Source organism: Heptranchias perlo, chromosome 25 (assembly GCF_035084215.1).
Source record: "Heptranchias perlo isolate sHepPer1 chromosome 25, sHepPer1.hap1, whole genome shotgun sequence".
NCBI lineage: Eukaryota > Metazoa > Chordata > Chondrichthyes > Hexanchiformes > Hexanchidae > Heptranchias > Heptranchias perlo.
In genome coordinates, this window is record NC_090349.1 from 1655539 (window position 1) to 1676237 (window position 20699).

Consider the following 20699-nt stretch of genomic DNA (forward strand, 5'->3'; position numbering starts at 1 on the left):
CTCCATTTGCCTGGATGAGTGCAGCTCCAACAACACTCAAGAAGCTCAACAGCATCCAGGATAAAGCAGCCCGCTTGATTGGCACCCCATCCATCACCCTAAACATTCACTCCCTTCACCACCAGCGCACAGTGGCTGCAGTGTGTACCATCCACAGGATGCACTGCAGCAACTCGCCAAGGCTTCTTCGACAGCACCTCCCAAATCTGCGACCTCTACCACCTAGAAGGACAAGAGCAGCAGGCACAATGGAACAACACCACCTGCACGTTCCCCTCCAAGTCACACACCATCCTGACTTGGAAATATATCATCACTGGGTCAAAATCCTGGAACTCTCTACCTAACAACACTATGGGAGAACGTTCACCTCACGGACTGCAGCGGTTCAAGAAGGTGGCTCACCACCACCTTCTCAAGGGCAATTAGGGATGGGCAATAAATGCTGGCCTTGCCAGCGACGCCCACATCCCATGAACGAATGAAAAAAAAACTGTGATCCGCTTCTCGAAGATGGAAGAAAGTTCTTGTAGAGGCACAAGATAGATCCAGGACATAAAACGATTTTGAAATGAGGATTTCTGTTGCTGTTCTTGGCTAGCTGTCAGAAACTGACCTCAGTATCAAGGCCAGTGAATTTACCCTCTCGAATCGAGAGCTATGCGAACAATCTAAAGTACAGAAGCTGAATTACCTAGCACAAGGCCAGAAAGGACACAAAAAATGTTACACAGGTCACTTGTCAGTGTAATAAAAATGAAAGATTCTGACCATAGATAAAAATCTATCATTATTTGCTTGTTTATTTCTTGTTATGGCTCTTTCACGGTTAAACTAGATTCAACTAAAGGAGTTACCTAATCAGCACAGGGGCAGAGACCGTACCTCTGTAGGTTGCTGGAATGAAACAGAAGAATGGTTCGGCAATGCTGAGTGCAAAATTATGAGCATTGTTTGATCCAGAAGGGTCCCTGATATGCATTTGTATAGGTGTTGGGGTCCTGCATCACAGATGTGATCTGCAAATGGTGTAAGAGGTTACCTTGACCACCAAGCATCCTTTGTGTCTGACTTCCTGTGGATGTCTGACAGCCTGATGCACAATGAGCGATACATGTTTGATTTCTTGTCTCTGTGGTGAATTTCAAAGCAGCAGTAAAGTATATCTTAGGCAAGTGCAGTAGTCCTGAAACCATCAGAGGCAGAGGGAAGGGGCTTCATGGACAACCTCCATGTAAACGTACGGTCAGAGATCTTGGGGCAAATTTTAACCCACAAGAACTGGTGGGTTGGGGGTGGGCGGGGAGTAAAAATACTTCATTTTCAGAGTGGGACTGCATCCCAGCTCCAATACGCCTACTTCTGGGTTTAACACAGACAGGTTTGTCTGTGTGTGGAGAGCAAACACCAGGAAGCCCCGCCCCCACTTAAAGCCAGCGGGCCAATACTTAAAAGGGCAATGTACCTCATTGTGATACTTGAGGTACTTAATATTTTGTGTATTGGGATAATAAAATAAATTTAACCTTACCTGTTCGGGTTTCCCATCGCTTCCCATTCATGTCAGGTAAAAGCAGGTGGGAAGGACCGGATCCATGCGGTGAGTGCCTGTATTGCACTGCTTGAAGGCCCGGAGGAGCACGAATGCCTCATCTAGGCCAAATAAGCTCATCTGGCTGACAGGACCCCCACAATCGGTTGACCCCCACCCCATGATGGACTCCCACCTACCTCCGAACCTTCACCCGACCTCTAACGACCTCCAACCTTTTTCCCAGTCCCCCCCCCCCCCCCCCCCCGATCTCTCTCTCTCAGCCCCCCCACTCGAGCTTCTTAGATAGTGGCTGTGCATAGACATACCAGTCCACAGGAGGTGAGAGCTTGCTTATGGAAGTAGTCTTTGATGTGAAGCATAAGGAATGTATCTGAGGTTAAGTCCAAAAACATAACTGTACCTGCCAGCCCTCTTGTTTTGAAATGGTTGAGGGAATGAAGAAACCCATCTACCCCCCGTGAGGAAAAAATGGCAAAGTTTCAGCTGATTGTGGCAGATTATCGACTTGTCATATTGAATATGGAATAAAACAGAAAATTCTGTAAATACACTGCATCTGTAAAGGGAAAAGACAAGTTAACTTTTCGGGTACAGATCTATCACCAGAAGTGGAAACTGAAGATAAGTGAGCCCCTTGAACAAAAGGGTTAAGAGGGAAGAGTGCAACAAGGAAAAGTCAGGAGTCCGAGATACTGACGCTTGTCACTGAGAGGCAGTTAATGGATGAAATAGTCTGTGAACCAATTTTTAAAAACGCTTGAAAGAGATATAAATTGTTAAATAATGTGCAAAGATCATATCAATATGGTCGTGAAAAAGCTTTAAAAAACAAAATGAGCATGACAAAAGCTAAGTAAGGGAGTGAAAAGGCATGGGAAAGGGGAAAAACTCCAGAAAGGAATGGGAATGGAGTTGGGAGGCAGCTTAGGGGTAAAGTTGCTAAAGTTGGTATTCAATCCAGAGGGCTGTGGGGTGTCAGAGAAAGATGAGAGATAGTTCCTATAGCTCGTGTTGAGCCTGGAGGGAACGGTGTAGGAGGTCAAAGGCGGATAGGTTGGAGTGAGAATAGAAGGGGAAAGGTCAGAATTAAATGGTTCTACGCAAAAACGAGGAGGTGAGCTCGGTAGTGGGAGTTGTGTGGAGTTGGCGTAAGATGATCTGGCAGATGCCCAGGTGAGGTCGTTATCATGAGAGAGGGTGAGAGTGGGGGTAAGGAAGGGGCAGACATGGTCAAGGGTCCTGTTGGTCACAGATGAGGGAAAGCACTGGCTGAGGGAAAAAGCTTCAGAAAGATGGTGTGGAAAGCAGTCATTAGAGCAGGTATGATGGGTATGGATGCTGACCATATGGAGGTTTTGATCTCTGTCTTGGAAACCCTGACAACAGCAAACCTTTAAATCAGATTTCTTGAGCTTCAAAGTTCTTGTACAATGTAAATTAAATGGATCGCCCAGTTTGCTAGATTTATTCCACTTACAACCATGAGCTTTCAATGAGGGTTAGTTGGTTTGGTCTAGTTTGAGAGAACACTCCAGAGCGACCTGCTGTGTTGAGGTTAATCGTCTAAGATTATGGGATATTATTTAAATATTTTCGGCACTTTTTGCGAATAATGTTGAACACATATCAGTGCAGTTATGTGTGAGTTCATAGATCATTCCAGCTGCTTCTGTTGTGGTGTGTGGTTGTGGTTGCCGCTGTTGTAAGGTAGAGTTGTTCCTCCTTCCCCCTCCCTGAGTTAAATCTCGATGATTGGTTTAAAAAAAGAGAATGGTTTTAAAAACAGAAAATGCTGGGGAAGCTCAGCAGGTCAGGCAGCATGTGTGGTGGATGCATTGGTTGTAATCTTCCAGAATTCACTAGATTCTGGAAAGGTCCCAGCGGATTGGAAAACCGCAAATGTAACACCCCTATTCAAGATGGGAGTGAGACAGAAAGCAGGTAACTATAGACCAGTTAGCCTAACAGCTGTCATTGGGAAAATGCTAGAATCCATTATTAAGGAAGTAGTAGCAGGACATTTGGAGACTCATAATACAATCAAGGAGAGTCAACATGGTTTTATGAAAGGGAAATCGTGTCTGACACATTTATTAGAGTTCTTTGAGGAAGTAACGGGCAGGGTGGATAAAGGGGAACCAATGGATGCAGTATATTTGGATTTCCAAAAGGCATTGGATAAGGTGCCACATAAAAGATTACTGCACAAGATAAGAGCTCATGGAGTTGGGGATAATATACTGGCATGGATAGAGGATTGGTTAACTACAGAAAACAAAGAGTCGGGATAAAAGGGTAATTTTCAAAATGGCAATCTGTAACTAGTGGGGTGCCGCAGGGATCAGTGCTGGGGCCTCAACTATTTACAATATATATCAATGACTTGGATGAAGGAACAGAGTGTCTTGTGGCCAAATTTGCTGCTGATACAAAGATAGGTGAAAAGCAAGTTGCGATGAGGACACAAAGTGTCTGCAAAGGGATATTGACAGGTTAAACGAATGAGCAAAAATTTGGCAGATGGAATATAATGTGGGAAAATGTGAAGTCATCCACTTTGGGAGGAAAAATAAAAAAGCAAAATATTATTCAAATGGAGAAATACCACAAAATGCTGCGGTACAGAGGGATCTGGGTGTCCTCGAACATGAAACACAAAAAGTCAACATACAGGTGCAGCAGGTAATCTGGAAGGCAAATGGAATATTGGTCTTTATTTCCAGGGGGATGGAGTATAAAAGCAGGGAAGTCATGCTACAACTGTACAGGGTGTTGGTGAGACCACACCTGGAGTACTGCGTACAGTTCTGGTGCCCTTATTTAAGGAAGGACATACTTGCATTGGAGGCAGTTCAGAGTCTGTTCACTAGGTTGATTCCGGGTATGGAAGGGTTGTCTTATGAGGAAAGATTGAACAGGTTAGGTCTATACTCATTGGAGTTTAGAAGAATGAGAGGAGACCTTATTGAAATATACAAGATTCTGAGGGGACTCGATAGGGTAGATGCTGAGTGGATGTTACCCCTCATGGGGGAACTCAGAATACGGGGTCGCCCATTCAAGATGGAAATGGGGAGGAATTTCTTCTCCCAGAGGTTCGTGAATCTTTGGAATTCTTTACCGAATAAAGCTGTGGAGGCTGAATCATCGAATACATTCGAGGCTGAGTTAGACAAATTTTTGATCAGCAAGGGAGTCAAAGGATATGGGGAAAGAGTGGGAAAGTGGAGTTGAGGTAAAAATCAGATCAGCCATGATCTCATTAAATGGTGGAGCAGGCTCAAGGGGCCAAATGGCTTACTCCTGCTCCTATCTCTAATGGTCTTATAAACAGAGTTAACGTTTCAGGTCAAAGACCTTTTGTCAGAACTGAAAGATGTTAAGAGTTAAAGTTTTTGAGCAAGTACGGAGCCAGGGAAAGGAGGGGTAGGGAGGAAAGAAAAAAAGGGAAGGTCTGTGATCGGGCAGAGGGCGCGAGTGACTAAATGACAAAAGGGATGATAGTGCAAGGCAAGGAAGGTGGTAATGGGACAGGTTAAGAAACAAAAGATTGATCAGGAGTAGCTGTAAATGGCGGCAGCAGCAGAACCATTAACAGCACTAACTGACTGAAAAAATGGGAGCAGTGGTTATGATCTGAAGTTATTGAAATCAGTTTTGAGTCCAGAAGGTTGTCAAGTGCCGAATCGAAACATGAGGTGCTGCTCCTTGAGCTTCCGTTAAGCTTCATTGGAACGGCGTAAGAGGCTGAGGACAGAGAGGTCAGAGTAGGAGTGGGAAAGGGAATTAAAATGGCAAGCAACCGGCAAGTCAGGGTCGCGCTTGTGGACAGATCGGAGGTGTTCAGCAAAGCGATCACCCAATCTGCATTTTGGTAAGAGGATGGTTTGATGTGTAAAACTCTTCACTTCAGCACCTAAGAGGAAATTCTGCCCAGACTGGCTCAGTCAGTCTTCTGTGATTGAGGTGGGTTGTTGGGTAGCTCCACCTGTGGATCAGTCTCCTAATCCACTAAATGCTGCCATCCCTTAAAGGGGAGGGAAAGTGTAGGGGAAATGCTTTTTGTTCAGGGTACTCAGTTGTAAAATCTCGCTACGAAAAGTCATAAGAATAAAACCGGACGGACCACCCGGCATCGGACCACAAGACACCGGACACGACAACGGCAAAACACCAAGCCCAGTCGACCCTGCAAGGTCCTCCTTACTAACATCTGGGGACTTGTGCCAAAATTGGGAGAGCTGTCCCACAGACTAGTCAAGCAACAGCCTGACATAGCCATACTCACAGAATCATATCTTTCAGCCAACGTCCCAGATTCTTCCATCACCATCCCTGGGTATGTCCTGTCCCACCGGCAGGACAGACACACCAGAGGTGGCGGTACAGTGATATACAGTCAGGAGGGAGTGGCCCTGGGAGTCCTCAACATTGACTCTGGACCCCATGAAATCTCATGGCATCAGGTCAAACATGGGCAAGGAAACCTCCTGCTGATTACCACCTACCGTCCTCCCTCAGCTGATGAATCAGTCCTCCTCCATGTTGAACACCACTTGGAGGAAGCACTGAGGGTAGCAAGGGCACAAAATGTACTCTGGGTGGGGGACTTCAATGTCCATCACCAAGAGTGGCTCGGTAGCACCACTACTGACCGAGCTGGCCGAGTCCTGAAGGACATAGCTGCCAGACTGGGCCTGCGGCAGGTGGTGAGCGAACCAACACGAGGGAAAAACTTACTTGACCTCGTCCTCACCAATCTACCTGTCGCAAATGCATCTGTCCATGACAGTATTGGTAGGAGTGACCACCGCACAGTCCTCGTGGAGATGAAATCCTGTCTTTGCACTGAGGACACCATCCAACGTGTTGTGTGGCACTACCACCGTGCTAAATGGGATAGATTCAGAACAGATCTAGCAGCTCAAAACTGGGCATCCATGAGGCGCTGTGGGCCATCAGCAGCAGCAGAATTGTATTCCAGCACAATCTGTAACCTCATGGCCCGGCATATTCCTCACTGTACCATTACCAACAAGCCAGGGGATCAACCCTGGTTCAATGAGGAGTGTAGAAGAGCATGCCAGGAGCAGCACCAGGCGTACCTAAAAATGAGGTGCCAACCTGGTGAAGCTACAACTCAGGACTACATGCATGCTAAACAGCGGAAGCAACATGCTATAGACAGAGCTAAGCGATTCCACAACCAACGGATCAGATCAAAGCTCTGCAGTCCTGCCACATCCAGTCGTGAATGGTGGTGGACAATTAAACAACTAACGGGAGGAGGAGGCTCTGCAAACATCCCCATTGTCAATGATGGCGGAGTCCAGCACGTGAGTGCAAAAGACCAGGCTGAAGCGTTTGCAACCACCTTCAGCCAGAAGTGCCGAGTGGATAATCCATCTCAGCCTCCTCCCGATATCCCCACCATCACGGAAGCCAGTCTTCAGCCAATTCGATTCACTCCACGTGATATCAAGAAACAGCTGAGTGCACTGGATACAGCAAAGGCTATGGGCCCTGACAACATCCCAGCTGTAGTGCTGAAGACTTGTGCTCCAGAACTAGCTGCGCCTCTAGCCAAGCTGTTCCAGTACAGCTACAGCACTGGCATCCACCCGACAATGTGGAAAATTGCCCAGGTATGTCCTGTCCACAAAAAGCAGGACAAATCCAATCCGGCCAATTACCGCCCCATCAGTCTACTCTCAATCATCAGCAAAGTGATGGAAGGTGTCGTCGACAGTGCAATCAAGTGGCACTTACTCACCAATAACCTGCTCACCGATGCTCAGTTTGGGTTCCGCCAGGACCACTCGGCTCCAGACCTCATTACAGCCTTGGTCCAAACATGGACAAAAGAGCTGAATTCCAGAGGTGAGGTGAGAGCGACTGCCCTTGACATCAAGGCAGCATTTGACCGAGTGTGGCACCAAGGAGCCCTAGTAAAATTGAAGTCAATGGGAATCAGGGGGAAAACTCTCCAGTGGCTGGAGTCATACCTAGCACAAAGGAAGATGGTAGTGGTTGTTGGAGGCCAATCATCTCAGCCCCAGGGCATTGCTGCAGGAGTTCCTCAGGGCAGTGTCCTCGGCCCAACCATCTTCAGCTGCTTCATCAATGACCTTCCCTCCATCATAAGGTCAGAAATGGGGATGTTCGCTGATGACTGCACAGTGTTCAGTTCCATTCGCAACCCCTCAGATAATGAAGCAGTCCGAGCCTGCATGCAGCAAGACCTGGACAACATCCAGGCTTGGGCTGATAAGTGGCAAGTAACATTCGCGCCAGATAAGTGCCAGGCAATGACCATCTCCAACAAGAGAGAGTCTAACCACCTCCCCTTGACATTCAATGGCATTACCATCGCCGAATCCCCCACCATCAACATCCTGGGGGTCACCATTGACCAGAAACTTAACTGGACCAACCATATAAATACTGTGGCTACAAGAGCAGGTCAGAGGCTGGGTATTCTGCGGCGAGTGACTCACCTCCTGACTCCCCAAAGCCTTTCCACCATCTACAAGGCACAAGTCAGGAGTGTGATGGAATACTCTCCACTTGCCTGGATGAGTGCAGCTCCAACAACACTCAAGAAGCTCGACACCATCCAAGATAAAGCAGCCCGCTTGATTGGCACCCCATCCACCACCCTAAACATTCACTCCCTTCACCACCGGCGCACTGTGGCTGCAGTGTGCACCATCCACAGGATGCACTGCAGCAACTCGCCAAGGCTTCTTCGACAGCACCTCCCAAACCCGCGACCTCTACCACCTAGAAGGACAAGGGCAGCAGGCGCATGGGAACAACACCACCTGCACGTTCCCCTCCAAGTCACACACCATCCCGACTTGGAAATATATCGCCGTTCCTTCATTGTCACTGGGTCAAAATCCTGGAACTCCCTTCCTAACAGCACTGTGGGAGAACCGTCACCACACGGACTGCAGCGGTTCAAGAAGGCGGCTCATCACCACCTTCTCGAGGGCAATTAGGGATGGGCAATAAATGCCGGCCTTGCCAGCGACGCCCACATCCCGTGAACGAATAAAAAAAAAACTTCCTCCTTTTCATGGGAAGGAAAAGAATGCTCTTACCAGATATTTGTTTTGAAGGTTTTAAACATCAACCTATTGCTGTCCTGGAGATGTCTGAAAGGGGTCTCCCACCCTGCTGGACAGGGAGTGCAAATGTCCCTTCCTGTTGTATGGGTCCTGAGTTCACAGGCGAGTCTGAAGTTGCACTCCCTGCTGTTTGTAATGAAGTTGTCCCAGGACAGTGGGTGCTGTTCCCTATCATGGACATCACTGGAGTGACTTGGAGCAAGGAGACCAGACTCTAGGATCTCCGGGTCAACAATAATTGTCAAAATATCAAGCCAGGCTATTATTTTCTTTACTAAAAGGGTGGGGGGGGCGGAGTACTTTGAACAATAAGTATTGCCCCTACGCCGTCCCTCCCCTTTAAATCTCTGACAGTTAATGCCACATTTTTTTCCCTTTCTGAATCCAGCAATGGACTTTGCCCATTAATCAGCACTGGTGATACGTGAGACTTTTGCTGACAGGAACATTGAAAGTGGTTGTGCCTGTCTTGCGTTCCACTGTCCTTAATAAGATATGGTGCACCTTCATTAGTGTGGTAAGTTATTCCAAACTGCTAAAGAGAGCAGTGTTAATTTGAGGAAGAGCTAAGCTTGTTAACCTCTTGGTGGAGGGTGAAATACAACTGCCTGTGGGCTGTGGATCAGCTGCTGGTTTCGGCTTCTGATAGTTACTGGAGTAGGAGCATCAGCATTCCCATCGGGTGCTTATTCAGGCTGTTCAGTCGAGGGCTGCTGCAAGGTCTTTTGTTCTTTTTATATAAAAATCCTTTCATGAGAATGAGCAGAATTAATGAAGCCTTGTAAGTAATGTGCTGAGGGGCAATGACTGGTTTTATACAGTTTTAATCCAGTATGTTGTGAAAACACTGAGCTTGAGCAGCCAAAAAGAGGATATTGATTCAGTCCAAAGTGAGAGGTTTTACCTGCTTTGTTACTGTGTCTGGATCGTGTATTGTCATGTGAAGGGAAAACTAAGCTCACGCATGAGTGTGGAACAGGAACTGTCAGTTGTGAATTCTATTTCTTTCTCCTTTTCTGTGTTGTCTCTCCCACCCCGGTACACATTGTTCTGTTGTTTCTGGGATTGCAGTGCTCAATAACTGCTGTTCACATGAAGCCTGTGCTGCTTTCTGGTTTTTATATGGAGACCAGTTTATTCATCAGGGAGATTCTAGTATAAACTAAGTTTTAGCGTCTAGTGAAATGGAGATTAAGATTCTCTGGTTTTGTGTTGCTTTTTTATTGAATAGTGGAGAGATTGAGTTACTGTGCTGGGTTTCAGTTGCTGTACCTTTGTGAAAGAAACTGATGTGAATATAAGACTTCCAGCTGGGCTGCCAGGTAGAGCACCACAATGAGGTGAGATGGCCCATCTTTGGGAGGGGGAGTAGAAAGGAGAGAATAAACAAAAGCTGCAACCAAGCGTTCCTGCTCGAAGTGTGGAGGATCACTGAGTAGGTGATTTAATTTCAAAACCATCTCACTGTGCTGTCCAAATGAGGGAGCAGAAATGGAAGAGGGAGTAAAAGGTACAACAGATTGGACAGCAAAACTAAATAAAGAAAGGTCAAATCTTCAGTTAGACTTTTCATGTGGCTGCAGTTCCCATTCTGTTACTGTGCAGTTAACTCTTCTATCGCTGAACCTACCTCAAGTGCATATACTTTCCATCTCTTTTCAGCCAGTGACTGGTGACGAGCCTGAATGTAAACACAGCAGTGTACAGTTTACTTCTTGGTGACCCACTGACGGAGGGGGTGGAGAACTCACTGTTTCATTGTATAACTGGCCAAACAGGAAATTAATTCACAAATTTGCTTCTTTGGTGGGTTTATACCTGCACATGGTTTGTTCCTGGTGGGTTTTTAAAGCTGAGGTTACAGGTTGGGTGTGAAGCACTGTTTTGGTGATGCTGGATATTCTATGTCGACTGTTCTAATTTATTGTAAGCATGCATGGGTATAAGCAGTCTTTCATGGTGGAATGTACTTGTGCTTTTAAAGGCAAATAGTACAGTACAGACAGCAGTAATACAGGATACAATGAGGAGAGTAGAGCAGAATTCGGTTCTAAAGTGTGTATATATAATACACATATAGTAAAGTTGCCAACCTGGAATTGGAAGGACTGCTGCTGATAAATACAAGAGCAGCAATTAAATGCATTATAATCAGATTTTAAATTTCTGCCGTGAAATTACAGATAGACATTTGTTCTTTACTATGTGTACTTGTATGTAAAAACTATGATTCTTACTTTGTACTCTTGTATTGCTGTGCTGGTGATTGGGCAGAGGTGATATAGAAAAACAGGTAATAAATGAGTGACATTATATAATTAGGAGTACTCCCCTCTCCCACCTCTTGTTAGCAGGTAGGTACGATGTACACTATTTTATTGATGTGGAGACGTTTTACCTGTAATGCCCTGACTAGAGAGGGACAAATCTGCATGTGAGGTGAGTTCATACCTGCACATGGTTTGTTCCTGGTGGATTTTTAAAGCTGAGGTTACAGGTTGGGTGTGAAGCACTGTTTTGGTGATGCTGGATATTCTGTGTCGACTGTTTTCACAGTATCAGTGCTATGAATTTTGTATTTCTATTTTTAATACACCACTAGTCGGTCTCCTGGGATTGCTCACAGGTTTATATGGACTGAACTCCTGTCTGTATCTCTGTTGCTGCATGGTGCTCGATGCCTCACCAGAACTGAGCCATCTCTTCAAATTTTGGATGTTTAGTTCCCAGTAACACAATGCAAAATATTATAATGTGATTTATAATTATATTGTATATAATAGGGATTAAACTTGAGACCTTCATCTCCTCTGGCTCAGTACCACATCATTTATTCAGGGTACAGTAGCATAGTGGTTAAAGCACTGGACCAGCAACCCAGAGCTCATGAGTTTTTGGCAGGTTGTGAAATCTGGTCATTTGTGGCCAGGCCATGAAAGCTGTGAGATTGTTGTAAAAACCCGACTAGGAAGGAACCTGCCAGCCTGGGCCTACACCTCACTCCAGTACCACACTACCAGGTTGAATTCTAATGCCCCTAGAGCAACTAGGGATGGGCGTTGCCAGTATCCCAAGAACAAATAATAATTTTTAAAACTCTGATAAAATAAGCACACTTTGAGTTTTTGCAGGCTAAAATTTAAAGCATGAAGTTAAATATTGTGGGTGGTATTTTTCCACACTCTGCTAAACAAAGTTAACTGTACATTTTAGTGCAGATAATCAGTTCATTAAAGTGGGTATTCATAGGGACTTTAGGAATAGGAGCCGTGAGCCTGTTCTGTCATTCTTTCAGACCATGGCTAATCTGTACCTCATCTCCATTTACCCGCCTTTGCTCCATATCCCTCGATAGCCTTACCTCACAAACATCTATTGATTGCAGTCTTAAAAGCTCCAATTGTCCCCCAGCATCCACAGCCTTATGGGGGAGATAATTCCAGATTTCCACTACCCTTTGTGTGAAGAAGTGCTTCCTGATTTCACTTCTAACTGGCCTAGCTCTGTAAAGTTGTGACCTCTTGTTCTAGATTTTCATTCTTGAGCATGAATATTCCTTACTGCATCATGACCACAGAATTAATTAATACATGATCAGTTATCCGAATTATTAATGTATCTTCATCCAGGATGTTTCTCTGAATTGTTTGGATGAGCAGGATCCTCACAGTACCGTAAAGGAGGCTTGTCCACTTTCGGGTCAGTGCAACTCTGCTGCATCCAGTGGTACCCCTGTGTGAAAGAGGAGGGGTTGAGGTACGAACAAGATCAGTGTCTTGGATCATATTCCTCTCTTTACAAACTACGGTGCTTCTACTACCACGCAGAACCTTCTACCATTCACACAGGTGCCACTGGTCCCGAGGTGGGGGGGGGATGCCACCTGGTACAGCACAGACCTCACATCGGCTGCTGTCTCAAGTATAATCGACAGTGGACTAAAGTAATTGAAACCCACCCTCCAGGGAGCTGGACTTTCTTGTCCACTTGGGAGAAGCCACCTGTAGAAGCAATGTTGTTTCTCACTCCAGTACAACCTGTCATTGCTTCAACCCTATGAACCCAAGTAGATGGCGAGTGCTGGTTACTGCACCGCACCAATGGAGAATGGTGTAGCGGCAGGACTGCTGGGTATTGTTCCCTAGCCACAAACTCCGTTCCCTAGCCACCGAATCCGTCCCTCCCCCGGCCACTGTCTGAGGCTGAATCAGACAGTTCCCAACCTTGGTGTCCTATTTGATCCTGAGATGAGCTTCCAACCACATATCCGCTCCATCACCAAGACAGTCTACTTCTACCTCTGTAACATCGCCCGTCTCCGCCCCTACTTCAGCTCATCTGTTGCTGAAATCCTAACCCATGCCTTTGTTACCTCTATACTCGACTATTCCAATGCTCTCCTGGCCGGCCTCCCATCTTCCACCCTCCATAAACTTGAGCTCATCCAAAACTCTGCTGCCCATATCCTAACTCGCACCAAGTCCTGTTCACCCATCACCCCTGCACTCGCTGACCTACATTGGCTCCAGGTTCAGAAAAGCCTCTGTTTTAAAATTCTCATCCTTGTTTTCAAATCCCTCCATGACCTCGCCCCTCCCTATCTCCGTCACCTCCTCCAGCTCTACAACCCTCCAAGATTTCTGCGCTCCCCCAATTCTTGCCTCTTGCACATCCCCGATTTTAATCGTTCCACCGTTGGCGGCCGTTCCTTCAGCTGCCTAGGCCCCCAGCTCTGGAATTCCCTCCCTAATCCTCTCTGTCTGTCTCTCCTCCTTTAGAATGCTCCTTAAAACCTACCTCTTTGACCAAGCCTGTCCAAAAAAAAATCTCTTTACGTGGCTCGGTGTCAAATTTTGTTTGATAACACACCTGTGAAGCGCCTTGGGATGATTTACTATGTTAAAGGCGCGATATAAATACAAGTTGTTGCTAATGTTCTCAAATTAATGACTCGGTACAATAATAGTCACACGGGCAGGGAGGCTCCGGTTCTCAGCTCCTCTGTGGACTGGGATGTGGGCACATGTGAGGTATCTTATCACTAGGTACAAGATTTCTGTTGCACACAGTCTCAGTACCAGTTCCACATGCCACACTTGGCCAGACTTCTGTCCAGCCCATTCTCCAGCTCCAGGCTGCACCAGCGATGGGTCCCCATGGCACCGGGCCTCAGGCCCCACTGCCTGCCAGCTCCCTAATCTGATCTTCACTGCCACCAGCTTTCTGGCCTGGTCTCCTACTCAATATCTGCCAGCCTCACAGAGAGAGAAGATCATTGTTATGGCTATCAGCCTGTTGTGCTCTGTATCTCTCTAGTAGGTGAGAGGAAAAGCAGAGATTGAGAGACAGACATAGTGAGATGAAATGTGTGTGAGGCATACAGAATGAGAGATATAATGAGGGTGAGACAAAAATATGTGGATAGAAAGAGAGACAAAAAGCTGGATTTTCTGATCGGGTGGGGCAGGTTTTGTCCCCACCTGTCCCACTGTCGCTGGGTGCCCGGTGCTATTTGTGCCACTGAATTGCCAGCCTTGGGTTGAGAGGGAGGCTAATGGCAGCAGTGCCTGCATAGCATGACTGGAGGGGAAACATTTTTCTTTAATCTTCTGCTTTGCCTTGTACTGAACATGGTGTCCCTTTAATTTTTAAAACTCCTCCCCCCACCTTAGCAGAGCTGGATGCCTGGAATACAACAGCAACTCTGTCCAATAATAAATTCGAGCCATGAAGGTGTAACTTGAATATATTTGGCCAGGTGTGGGTGGTGATAGTGTTACAGTAAATCCACCGTATGTAAAAGGCCTGTAGAGAGAGAAAAAAGTGGCAGAAAATTGAAGACAAAGTATTTCAGAGAAATGGAGACAGAAAGAATTCAGGCAAATCAAACAGAAAGACCATTACACGAAGAGGGAGACTTCATGTGTTGAACAATAACATGGGGATCAGCTGGTATTGCTGAAGAGGGTGGTGGGGGTCTGGAACTCACTCAAAGGGTGGTAGAGGCAGAAACCCTCAACTCATTTAAAAAGTACCTGGATGTGCACCTGAAGTGCCGTAACCTACAGGGCTACGGACCAAGTGTTGGAAAGTGGGATTAAGCTGGGTGGCTCGTTTTCGTCCGGCGCAGACACAATGGGCCAAATGGCCTCCTCTGTGCCGTAAATTTTCTATAATTCTAAGTTTTTTCAGTAGCCTCTGTTAGAGAGGAAGTCTGAACTCCAAAAGATAAAGGTGACAGTGAAGTTAAAGATGATAAAATAGTTGAAATATTAGATGAACGTTTACAGGAAGTATTCACCCACGAAGTATTACTAGCTTGCTATCCAACTCCTGTAGTACACTCAGTATTCCAGAGGTGTTTAAAGTCAGTGTGACACAGGTACCTGATAAGTTGGGTACATTTACAGCTAACAAATCCCTGCAGTCGGATGGTAAGCTTCATAAGTTTTTCAAAATTTCAAACAGAATATGAGAAGAGAAATGAAGGATAATTTTAAAGCTATTTGGTTATATTAAGAGAAACGAGGGATGGAATGGGGCCACAAAGTGGGATCAGATGCGTATGACAACTGCACAGGCTGCAAAAGTGCTAAATAAGTTTTCTGCCTCAGTTTTTACCAAGGGGGGAGACCGGTAATTTATTTGATCTGGAAAGGGAACAAGAGGGTGTTGCAGAGGTAAATTGTGAACACTATTCATGTTGCTACCAGCATGGTTGTTGAACAGCTGTGCAAACTTATAGTAAATAAATCTCAGGGGCTGGTTAAGATGCATCCGAGGATCCTTGAGGAAATAAGGGAGGAAATTGCAGGAATTCTGAGATAAATCATCCAGAAATCACTGAATACTGGAGAAGTGCCAGAGGACTGGAGAAAGGCAGATGTTACTCCTATTTTTAAAAAAGGAGGCAAACTTGACTCAGGAAACTACAGACTTGTGAGTTTGAAGTCTATTGTGGGTAAAGTTATGGAAATCCTTACAGAAGATAAGATCATGGAGCATCTGGATAGAAATAAAATGATAGTAGATTGCCAATATGGACTCATGAAAGGGAGGTCTTTCCAATTTAATTTACTGGTTTTCTTTGAGAGTGTGACAAAGGAGCTTGATAGGGCTAATGCAGTGGATGTGGTTACTTGGATTTCATAAGGCCTTTAATGCAGTTCCTCTGGAAAGACTGGGACTGAAAATAAAGACAGTGGGAATCAGTAGAAATATTTTACAATGGATATGTATTTGGTTGACTGATGGAACCCAGAGGGAAGTAGTACAGAGATTGTCACCAGCCTGGGAGAATGTTACCAGTGGGGACCCACAGGGGTCTGAGACCTCTTTTGTTTAATATCTTTATAAATGATCTGGAGCTTGGAGTCACAAGCACAGTGGCTAAATTTGCAAATGATACAAAGCTAATGAAGATGGTAGACTGCAAAGCTGAATAGGATAAGCTACAGGAGGATCTGAATATATTTGGGAATTGGGCAGACAGGCGGCAGATGAAATTCAATGTAGAGAAATGCAAAGTGCTTCACATGGGGACAAAAATTCCAGGAAGGGATCATTACTTAAATGGAAAGAAAGTAGTGTGTATGGAAAATGAAAGAGATCTGGGCGTCCTGATTGACAATAAATTGAAGCTATTGCAACAATGCTTGGTGGCAGTGAGTAAAGCAAATCAGATGTTGCAATGTATTAAAAGGTCAATATTGAGCCAAAGTAGTGAGGTAATCCTGCCACTTTATAAATCATTGGTGTGACCACACTTACAATACAGTGTACAGTTCTGGTCACCATGGTACAGAAACGACATTGCAGCTATTGAAAGGATGCAGAAGAGAACAACCAGAATGATTGAGAGGATGGGGGTATTGGATTATGAGGAGTGTTTATGTAAATTGGGCATGTTCTCACTGGAAAAGAGGTTAAGAGATGGTCTGATTGCTGTTTTTAAGATCCTAAAGGGACTAGATAATGTAGACTATAACAGGCTGATTCACTTGTCCAGAACAGTAGAACCAGAGGACACGGCCTGTGCTTGAAGGGGATAAATTCAAAACTAATCTGTGGAAACATTATTTCAGTGAGCGAGTGGTCAATCTATGGAACAGGCTCCCTAGGGAAACGGTGGAAGCAGAAAGTGTTGATTGATTCAGATGCAAATTAGATAGATTTCTTTCAGAAAATTTTGGGATACAGTATATTTGAGATATGACATGTGATAAGTGTAACATGTTTGGGAGGAAGAAAGTGACTCTGGACCTATGGGCCTTAAAGCTCCCCTCCAATGGGGGTTTCTCCCACCTCCTGTCTGGATCTGTTGAAGACTCAATTGATAGAGATTGATTGCTGCGCTGTTGTATCGTGCAACTACCAGGATGGTAGAAGGCGAACTAGATGGACCTTGGTCTTTATTCGTCTAGCAATTCCTATAGGAGACAAGAGGAAATTTCTAGGGTACCAGATATTGCTGTGCAAGAATCACTGAGCGCAGGGGAGGAAGCAAGCAAACTTAGTACTTACATTTAAGAAATGGACCACATAACTGACTTTGGTCAGCACTCTAATTTTATCGTAGAAAACGGATGATAATGGCAAGACTCAAAGTCACACTGTTGTAGATAGACGAGTAGAAAAAATTGAAAAATAACGTCACTGTGGCTCACTGGTGGACACCTTGCCACTGAGTCAGGAGATTCAAGCCCCTCACCAGGACATGTTCGGGTGGGTGTGAAAGATCCTGTGGCATTATTGGAAGGAGAGCAGAGGAGTTGTCCTGGCCAACAATTGTCCCTCAACCAACACTATCAAAAGAGATTTATCTGATTGCTGTTTGTGGGACCTTGCTGTGCACAAATTGGTGCCATCTTTGCCTATGTAACAATAATAACTGCACTTTAAAAGTAATCCATTGGCTGTGATGAGCATTGGGATGTCCCAAAGATGTGAACGGTGCTATATAAATGTAACTTCATTCTTTCTTTAACAGGTGCTGCATCCCTTCCAAATTATTCTTGTGTAAAACAGCTTCATTTCAGCACATGGCATTGATCTTCATTGTTGGTCACCTGAAGCTACTGTTTTCAGTGCTGTGCTGAACAACTGTAGGGTTTATTTTGCTGAGGCTGTGTATGTTTTAAATTCTAGAGATGTTTAATGCCTTCAGTCATATGGCTTTAGTTTTGAGAGGAAAGCCAGACATTTTGCACAGTCTCGTGACGTTTACATAGCTGGATTTTAAAAAAAATCAAATTCTAACACATAAAATATTTGTTTTTTTTGTAATGTCCTTTGTGGAGGTTTTAAAAGTTTCTTTTATTTTTGTTATCCAGGTATGAGTGCAACAGCCAAACGGAATGCAGCTGCAGGAAATAAAGAGATCAACTGTAACAGAGATAAAATCCGTGACCGGCCACGACAGAGCACAAGCAAAAAATTGTCATCTGCCAGCCAGGGAGGTAATGATGCCGCTAAACGCTCTCGCAGCCGGATGTCAGCAGAGTCTGAGATTCGAATAAGTAAGTCCAAATCTGATGGTCAGATCAGTGATAAAACTGCTTTAGAAGCAAAGGTAAAAGATCTTCTCGCTTTGGCTAAAAATAAGGACATGGAGATCTTGCACATGAAAAATGAACTTAGAGACATGCGTGCCCAGTTGGGACTGAGCAACGACTTGCTGGAAGGAGAGGGAGAGGAAAAGACTGAGGTAAAAGAGGGTGCTGCACCCCATCAGCCTAGAGACGTAGAGTCGAGTCTTCTCCAGTTGGAAGAGCAGAACAGTACAATCCGGGATGAGCTGAACCAGCTGAAAAATGAGAACCGAATGCTAAAGGATCGATTAAATGCCCTTGGCTTCTCTTTGGAACAAAAGTTAGACAGCACAGAGAAGCTGTTTGGCTTTCAGTCCTTGAGTCCTGAGGTAGCTGCTGGCAACCAGAGTGATGGTGGCACCTTAACTTCCTCAGTGGAGGGATCAGCACCTGGTTCTATGGAAGACCTCCTGAGCCAGGATGAGAACACGTTAACTGACAACCGCAGCAATTCTCTGGATAACTTGGACAGTGAATCCAGTGAGGTCTACCAACCGCTTACTTCTAGTGATGATGCGTTAGATGCTCCCTCATCATCTTCTGAGTCCGAGGGTGCGCCAAGCAGAGAGCGCTCCAGGAAAGGGAGCAGTGGGAATGCAAGTGAGGTGTCGGTGGCTTGTCTAACGGAGCGCATTCACCAGATGGAAGAAAACCAGCACAGCACAGCAGAGGAGCTTCAAGCGACCCTTCAGGAGCTTGCAGACCTTCAGCAGATAACACAAGAGCTGAATTCTGAAAATGAGAGGTTAGGGGAGGAAAAAGTTATTCTGATGGACTCCTTATGCCAGCAAAGTGATAAATTGGAGCACTTCAGTCGACAGAACGAGTACTTTCGCTCCTTGCTGGATGAACACCACATTTCTTATGTACTAGACGAAGATGTAAAAAGTGGCCGCTACATGGAACTAGAGCAGCGATATATGGACCTTGCTGAAAATGCACGTTTTGAACGTGAGCAACTTCTTGGAGTGCAGCAGCACTTAAGTAACACCTTAAAAATGGCAGAGCAAGATAACAAGGACGCTCAGGAATTGATAGGCGCTCTCAAAGAGCGTAACCACCAAATGGAGCGGATCATGGAGTCTGAGCAAAAAGCCAAAACAGCCCTTGCAGGAGCACTGGAAGAATATAAAGCAACTGTTGCGAATGATCAGATTGAGCTGAACAGGTTCAAGGCTCTGTTGGAACACGAGAAACAGAAGGTTGCGGAGTTGTATGCTTTCCACAATGCTGGCGACAAGTCAGATTTACAAGAACTGTTGGAAACCACGCGACTGGACAAAGAGAAAATCGAGGCCTTGTACAACAACCTCCAGGAGGAACTGGCCCATACTCGTAATGATGCTAATCGACTACAGGATACGCTAGCTAAGGTACGGTGGTTGTAAAAGTAGTGCACAAACATCACTTTTAAGGGAATCCAGCAAAAGAGATTCCGCCAACGTTTGTCAGTTTGGGAAGAAGAGGTATTACATAGAATTACATAAAAATAACAGCCATTCGGGAACTGGTCTATGCCGTTGTTTATGCTCTACACGAACCTCCTCCTACCCTACTTCATTTCACCCTATCAGCCCATCCTTCTCTCTCGTGTACTTATCTAGCTTCCCCTTAAATGCATCTATGCTATTCGCCTCAACTACTCCATCTGGTAGCCAGCTACAAATGGCATATTGCTTACTATTGAAGGCAGTGTTGGGAGGCTTTTGTATTGAAGTAGGTGGGATGGATGTTATAGAAGGGCAAAAATCCAAGTAATATGAATGAATATGGGAAGTGAACTTTCTATGTTCTCATCTCCCATCCCATCTACATTTTAAACTTATTTTGGTTCCTGTCCTCTCCTTTCTGGTCACCTCCTGGATGCTCCAATAGGCCATTGTTATCTTGGCCTCCAGGAGGTGCAGAAGACTGGTTTGGATCACTATTTCATTCTGATTTTCCTCCTCCCTATAGAGCAAGTGCCTCATCCATTTGGATGACAGTACCAAACACTTCCTAATGGCAAAACTGAGATTGGGAACTCATCACCCATGTCTTTGTCACTCCATCACTCATTCAATGGTGAGACACTAATATGCTTTCACTGTACAGGCATTTATCCAGGTTCAATGGGGTAACCGAAACCTAACCTGAGATGTCACTGCTTGTTGACTGTTGGAACTGAAAAAGGTTGAATTAAAACTAGCTACAGTACACATAATTTGATTGGCCTCGTGCTGGTCAGGTCGTTCAGTCCAGCTGTCCAGCTGCCTAATAAGCACATGGTTCATTTTCTTCAACGACAATAATTGGGTAAAGTCGCTGTTTTAGTTTTCCTACTAGGTGTTCATATTAAAGGGTTATTTTGACACTACTGACAACATTTTGGTCAGGTAGAGTTGCTAGAACAGTTCTGAACTTGTTGCTCCACTCTACCCC

At 45.2% G+C, this 20699-nt stretch overlaps 1 protein-coding gene across 9 annotated transcripts in view; it reads left to right on the top strand.

Annotated features, from left to right (window-relative positions):
- specc1la (sperm antigen with calponin homology and coiled-coil domains 1-like a) overlaps positions 1-20699 on the top strand; it is a 400129-nt gene that overhangs the window by 112668 nt on the left and 266762 nt on the right. For all 9 annotated transcript variants that reach the window (XR_010967162.1, XM_068005421.1, XM_068005423.1 and 6 more), the window contains exon 4: positions 18021-19651. Coding sequence is in view for 8 of the 9 variants with exons in the window: in XM_068005421.1 (XP_067861522.1) it covers positions 18021-19651 (1631 nt within the window). In the remaining variant the exon portion in view is untranslated. The remainder of the gene's footprint in view (positions 1-18020; positions 19652-20699) is intronic.